At 37.2% G+C, this 6,904-nt stretch overlaps 1 protein-coding gene across 1 annotated transcript in view; it reads right to left on the reverse strand.

Moving 5' to 3' along the window:
- Positions 1 to 6,447, reverse strand: part of LOC106884515 (integrator complex subunit 7) — a 46,024-nt gene extending 39,577 nt beyond the window's left edge. Inside the window, exons 1-3 of the mRNA XM_014935939.2 lie at positions 6,202 to 6,447; positions 5,814 to 5,943; positions 2,662 to 2,808 (exon numbers count right to left, since the gene is read on the reverse strand). Coding sequence (XP_014791425.1) covers positions 2,662 to 2,808; positions 5,814 to 5,943; positions 6,202 to 6,289 — 365 coding nt within the window. The 5' untranslated portion in view covers positions 6,290 to 6,447. The remainder of the gene's footprint in view (positions 1 to 2,661; positions 2,809 to 5,813; positions 5,944 to 6,201) is intronic.
- Between the last annotated feature and the right edge of the window lie 457 nt (positions 6,448 to 6,904).

A 6,904-nucleotide genomic window follows, 5' to 3' on the forward strand; every position in this document is an offset into this window, starting at 1 on the left:
AGTGATTGGTTGAAATTACAGAAATACGACAACTTTAACATGGAATAAATGGATTTCTTTTTTTTTTAAGAAGACTAAGAGAAAAAGATGTTTTATATGACACATTCTACCAGTGTTCCAAGTTTCAAAGTGTTTCGTTAATGAAAAATGTGGCCCCCGTTTTAAAAAAGATCCAAACTTTCTCCCAAAAGGTTTGTGCCATTCTGTTTTTTTTGTAAAGATACAATTAATTTTTATTTCAAGAGAAAATTCTTCAAATATTACGACTGTATCAAGAGCATCTCGCAAAAACTTCTGTATGTATGTATATGAGAGAGAGAGAGAGAGAGAGAGAGAGAGGGTGTGTGTGTGTGTGTGTGTGTACAACTATATAGCAGTCAATTTCAATTACTGATTTCTTTATTGGACTTCCTTGGAGTAATACCCTTTTCTCCCATGCATTCTCTCCATTCAACAGTCTCTTGTAATATTTCTAAGCCCTTCTTCTTGGCACCTGCAAGTTCAAATGCACTGCTATCTTTCTGTACATATAGCTTTGCAATCCAGAACACCTGATCCTTCCCTAGTAAAAGGGTAAAGATCCTCTTCAGTCATGAATGACCATGAGATTGCACTTGGAAAGTTTCCTTCCAAGGCACAAGTCCGGGAAAAGTTGTTTATGGAAGACCAGCAGTCGCCCATGCATACCAGGCTCCCTGAGCCGTACCACCAATGTTATCCAACAGAAAGGCAAAGGCCAATACAGCTTGGTACCTGTGACATCACAACTCATTTCTACAGCTGAGTGAACTGGAGCAATATGAAATAGTGTCTTGCTCAAAGCCTAGTTTGGGAATCGAACCCACTACCTAATGGTTGAGAGCTCATTCTCCCATAGTAAAATACTGGCAAACCTCTTACTTTCAGCACTATGTACACCTGATGTCTTTCCTTTCAGAAACTCAAAATTGTTCCTTGTCTCCCACCGTCATTTCTTCCAATCTTTCCAGATCTGTCTCTAGACTTTTATGGCTTTGTATACACTACTATTCCACTACTATGTTACGTTCTATGTAGCTGGAACCTGGCTCTAGCCACAAATCTTGTCTGAGCTTTGCAACAGGTTTTCTGATAGAAACAGTTGTTCTCTATGCTTTAAGTCTCTAACTTTTCCTCCATTCTGTCATATGTATCAACTGGTACTTCTTTGAGTCATCATCTGGTGACAAAGGAATTAATTACAACTGAAGAAAATTAAACCAGAGAAAGATTTATGTAATCAATGACTCCTAAACTCAAGCATTCTAGACATACTTGCTGTAATACTTTTTAAGACAATAGTTAGATCTTAGCATGACATGATCATCACAATAAATGCTACTTCTCACAAATCATTGACAATCTCACTTGGAAATCTCAACGTCAGCATATAAACTACTTCCCAAAGACTAGCCTTTCTCTTCTGAGACAACAAATACTTCAGCTTCAAAGAAATGTTAAATTTTAGGAAAGTACTTTGAGCATCATTGTATTAAATGCTTATAACAGTTGTTGTTGCACTCTACATTAGTCAAATTTCTGTTAACACCCAACACCAGAGTCACACTTCTGTTAATATGTAACAATACAGTCACACTTCTGTTAACATCCAACGTTGCACATCTGGGACAGCACTGTTGTTACACACAAAATCTTTACAGATCACACCTAACAGAAAGCCATTTCAATGAATGATTATCAAGGACCCACACATCAACCTACTCCAATGCCTGACCTACAGGCATGCTGTCCCATCATTCTGTTTTATCTGTTGTTGTTGGAACTCCGTCGCTTACGACGTCGAGGGTTCCAGTTGATCTGATCAACGGAACAGCCTGCTCGGGAAATTAACGTGCAAGTGGCTGAGCACTCCACAGACACATGTACCCTTAATGTAGTTCTCGGGGATATTCAGCATGACAGTGTGACAAGGCTGACCCTTTGAATTACAGGCACAACAGAAACAGGAAGTAAGAGTGAGAGAAAGTTGTGGTGAAAGAGTACAGCAGGGTTCGTCACCATCCCCCGCCGGAGCCTCGTGGAGCTTTTAGGTGTTTTCGCTCAATAAACACTCACAACGCCCAGTCTGGGAATCGAAACTGCGATCCTATGATCGCGAGTCCGCTGCCCTAACCACTGGGCCATTGCACCTCCACTGTTTTATCTACCACTACTACAACAGCTTTTACTCTTCAGTGTTAGCTATTTGCATACCAACACTGAAAATATCTAAACTCATCTCACACATTCATCTATTTACCTCTCTTCATCCATGGTAATTCTCATCTCAGTCATCTCCTCAACCAACAAGCTCTATCCATTCTCCCACAAGAAAATCAAACTTCTGGAAATCCCTCACTCCCAAATTTTCCCAAAAATTATCAATATGCAGATGTTCAAGCAGAACATCAACAACATTAATCCGACCATTCTCAAAGAATTTATTCAAATAACAGGTAGTCTCACAGTCGCTAACCTCTCATTAACACCATTAGATAAAACATGGCTATAGTTTGCATGTCATTGTTGTTTCACTGTTTATGAATTCATGATACAAGTTTATTTGACTAATAGCTTTACTATGAAGCACTTCCTACAGTAAGCATTAAAGAGAAGCCTGTAGTTGTAAGCATAATTACTTACCGCAATGTAATGGCACGAGCAATTGGATCATTGCTGTGTATAACAGAAAATATGCGCCGTATGAAGTCATCAACATTGAGTACTTTGTCCAGGTGTTTCTCAGCCTGCTGTGTCACACGGAGGATGCATAACCGAATGAAATTGCTCCTAAAAATGAACAAATGCAAACACATTAGTTTTGTAAAAATTATGATGTGACAAGTGACTGTTTTCAGACCTTCAGGCTGACTGATGTGTTGAGAGTGAAATGAGTAGGCAAAAACGTGTGGATGCCCATAGCATATATAGATGTGTGCACATGCAAAAGTCTCTTTTGATCTGTGTTTTGACATGTGTTAAAAATTTGTTTTAAATGCCTTTTTATAAATGGTGTCGATGTTTACACCTACTGTGAAAACAGGTTTGTCAAGCAAAAGACCAAGAGAATAAATACTTCCAGTGGAAATCAAGAAGGGCATCCAATCACAAAATACTATACTACCCAACAAGTCTTGTCTAATCCATGCCAGCATGGAAGAAGCAAACCCAGGTATATGATGATGAAACTGTGATGTGAAAAGACTGAGATGATCCATATTAAACAAAATCTTTGGCTTTACTTTGCTTTAGTGGAAATAAATCATAAGTAAATGACCTCTTGTCTATCTCGAAATGTGGACAAATCTTAGCTAAAAGGCTAAACAGTAACAACTCAAACATTCAGAAGAGTTGAAAGCTTTTAATCAACAACTTTTCATTTGTTTCATCTGATTAGGAACTATTATGGCCCACCCACTACACTCTGTGGAGTGGCTGGCATTAGGAAGGACATCCAGCTGTAGAACCAACCCAAAACAAACTATGGAACCAGGTGAGGCCCCTGGCCTTGCTGGTTCCATAGATGTCAGCCATCCAACCCATGCCAGCATGTTGATGATGGTGATGATTAACTCCAAAATTTCACCATTAGTATTTTCTGTCATAGGATGGATAGGCTAGTAAAAGATATCGTTTTAATGTTTAACCTCTTTTTCTATCTTTCTACACACTGTGTATTTAGGATGACATTATTTAGTTTACCTTCGTCTTCTTTAAGATGGTAGGGTGTCATTTGTAGAAAGTTGGACATATTGTTTAGCAAGTCAAACAACCACATAGAGAGTTTCTTTATTGGTTAATCCAATGTCCGTTTTCTACAGAAATCCACACACACCGTCATCCTCATCATTTAACATCTGCTTTCTATGCTGGCATGGGTTGGACGGCTTGACTGGAACTGATAAGACAGAGAGCTGCACCAAGTTCCAGTCTAACTTGACATGGTTTCTACAGCTGGATGCCCTTCCTCATGCAGCCACACCAAGAGTGTAATAGGTGCTTTTTATGTGTCATCACCATGGGTGCTAGTTACATGACACTGACATCAGCCACAATTATGACTTCACTTGGCTTGACGAATCTTCTCAGGCATGGCATATCACCAACAGTCTTGGTTACTTATAAACCTCACTGAAGCCCATGGTTTGAAGGGTGCTTTTTACATGCCATCAGCACGGGTGCCAGTTATATGACACCAGCATCAGCCATGACCATGATAGATTGTGTATCATTATCATCATCATTTTCAAGACTACTTTTCCATGCTTTGATGGGTTAGTTGGGATTCACTGAAACCATTTTCTATGGCCAAATGCTCTTTCTGTCTCCAATTCTCTCCTGTTTACAAGTAAGATAATATTTTCCTCTACACGTTTTCACAGGAGACTGCAAACAGACAACATTGCTTATATGACAGTGATGTTCATGTACATTTAGCCAGCAATGTTAAGGACAAGGTGACAGAAATACATACACATATACTTTATTAGTAGAAAAAAGCCTCAGGGAGAGCTCATCCATTTCCTAGATCCTAGACTGGAATCAGACTTCCAAGGGGTACTTGCATACGAGTTCCAGATGCACTGGGGAGTTGGGTATGTTGGGTGTCATGCATTATAGTTTGTATGGATGTGTGAATGCATGAACAAAGATAATTTTGGTCTGATGAGGTACTTTCAGTAATGATAGGTTCCAGTGCCGGTATGTGTGTGAGGAAAGTCATGAGAAGGAACCATAAATATATAAATGTACAAAAAAGAAGAGATAAGAAGCTATTAAACATGGAATCCATATTACACTCACAAAAGACATATTATCCTCTGTCATTTGTCTTCTTAACCAGAGTTGATCTGGAGCTGTCAACAAAAATATTACATTGAGCAAGTGAGTCTTCATGCAATCTCTTGAACCGCTTGTAATAGCAACCAAATTTCAATTCACATATAATCATCTCAAAAAAGAAGGACACATAGAGTAATTCAATTCTAGATACGTTATGTATAAACAGGTTAGGATTATTACAAATTACAAACAGGGCACCTTTGTTAACAGATCTGCTTAGTAAGAACAGACTTAGAGCTAAGCAACAAAATAGCTCCTTAAGCTGACTGCTATATTTAGCTCAAACTCTGAGCTGTCTTGCCATCCACCTTTAATAGATCTGAGGATCCATTCTTTCTATCTCTGCCACAATCACCAAATGAGACTTCTCGCAACAGATGCAACATGCTATGAATAGCCGAACTTCGTCTCTTAGTCAAGTTAGTGCCGAGAAACATTTAATTAAATAATAATACCCATGTGATGAAGGAAAGAAAACATGAGATCAATGATTAAGATAAGATTAATGTGATCATGACAAGTAGGGGAAACAACTTCGGGTTTGTTTAGGTTTTATTAGATATCCTCAGCTAAGTATAGCCAACACAAGCTAGTCAAATAAGTGACAACATATTTTACTAAGATAGATTGATAGATAGATAGATATTTTTATACAGACACAGTATGTCCATTGAAATTAATATAAACAGAATGTACTGTTCGCAGACTAGACGAACGCATGACTGTACGCAGATGTGAGAATTGTGTGTTGATGAAATGCTTGATGAAGTGACTTCTGAAACAGAATCATTTGGTGCTACACAACATAAACAATTTAAAAGAATCGTGTTTTGAGTAATATGCGATGTTTCGTCTGATTTGAACACAAAAACGCATGGTATACTAACATATTACATAATGTAAAATATTTTGCCAACTCCATCATCCATTTGTAATAAATGACAACAACTCACCCTGCTCTGAATACTTCAGCCAATTTCAAAAGAGCTGAATTTACGAGAATCGGGAAGGGATATTTTTCAAACAGCCGCGGAAACCTCACCACAGCCTCACATTGATCTCCGATTTTCTGGGACCTCAAGCCTGAAAAAAAAAAATCAAATAACAATTAAATACGGCAAAACTAACGGTACATTAATATTTCTTGAGAAACAATAATTTAAAAACCTAAATAGCTTTTTTTTTTTTCATTTTTTATGAGTATCAATACATATACCGGACGCCGATTTAAGTTAATATTAACAATGTACAATAACTTTCGACTGTTTTTATATAAATATGTTACTACAGAAAAAAAAATGCAGTTCAACAATATATATATTAAAAAAATAAAGACACTACCTTTGTCTAACTCGATCAAGGCAGAGTTAGCATCTTGTTCTTGAGATGAAGTGTTTGTATCGTAAGGACGTGTTCCGTTGTTCGCCATGATGTTTGTATTGGTAAAACAAGTACCGCAGTAAATTATCAACCGGCTAAGAACGGTAACTTATGTAATTTGTATGGTAGAATTACTTCCCTTTGAAATTGATTTGTTTAGTAGGTCACACTTAGTCCGACTTTTATAGATGTGTGCAGTTGACTCCACTATGTTATGGTATCAGCTATATTTTTCATCCTTTTGGTTTATTAAAATAAAGTATTAGTCAAATATTGAAACTGATTCATATAATAGAAAACATAATAACTTTATGCCAGTGGTAGAATTTGAACTCAGAAAGCTAAAACTAAATACAGTTAAAGAATCTTTTCTGACACCAAACGCTTCTGACAACTCAGTATCTTTGATACAATTATTAACAAAAGATTTGGTTGAAATATAATTGAGCAGACTCCAGTCATTGACACTTTTTTGCTCGAATCTGATAGCACTATTTCTGATCTCTAAAATATAATTCCCTTCCGTTACTTCAAAATAAATCACTGTTACTCAAATAGCTTTAGTAATAGCTGTTTATTACTATAACAGCTTTCTCAAAACATTGTTTAAAATTTTTGAACAGAATTCAGACCATGTAAACAACAATCCAGTCTGAGTTAAACA

The sequence above is a fragment of the Octopus bimaculoides genome, chromosome 4, assembly GCF_001194135.2.
Source record: "Octopus bimaculoides isolate UCB-OBI-ISO-001 chromosome 4, ASM119413v2, whole genome shotgun sequence".
NCBI classification, from domain to species: domain Eukaryota; kingdom Metazoa; phylum Mollusca; class Cephalopoda; order Octopoda; family Octopodidae; genus Octopus; species Octopus bimaculoides.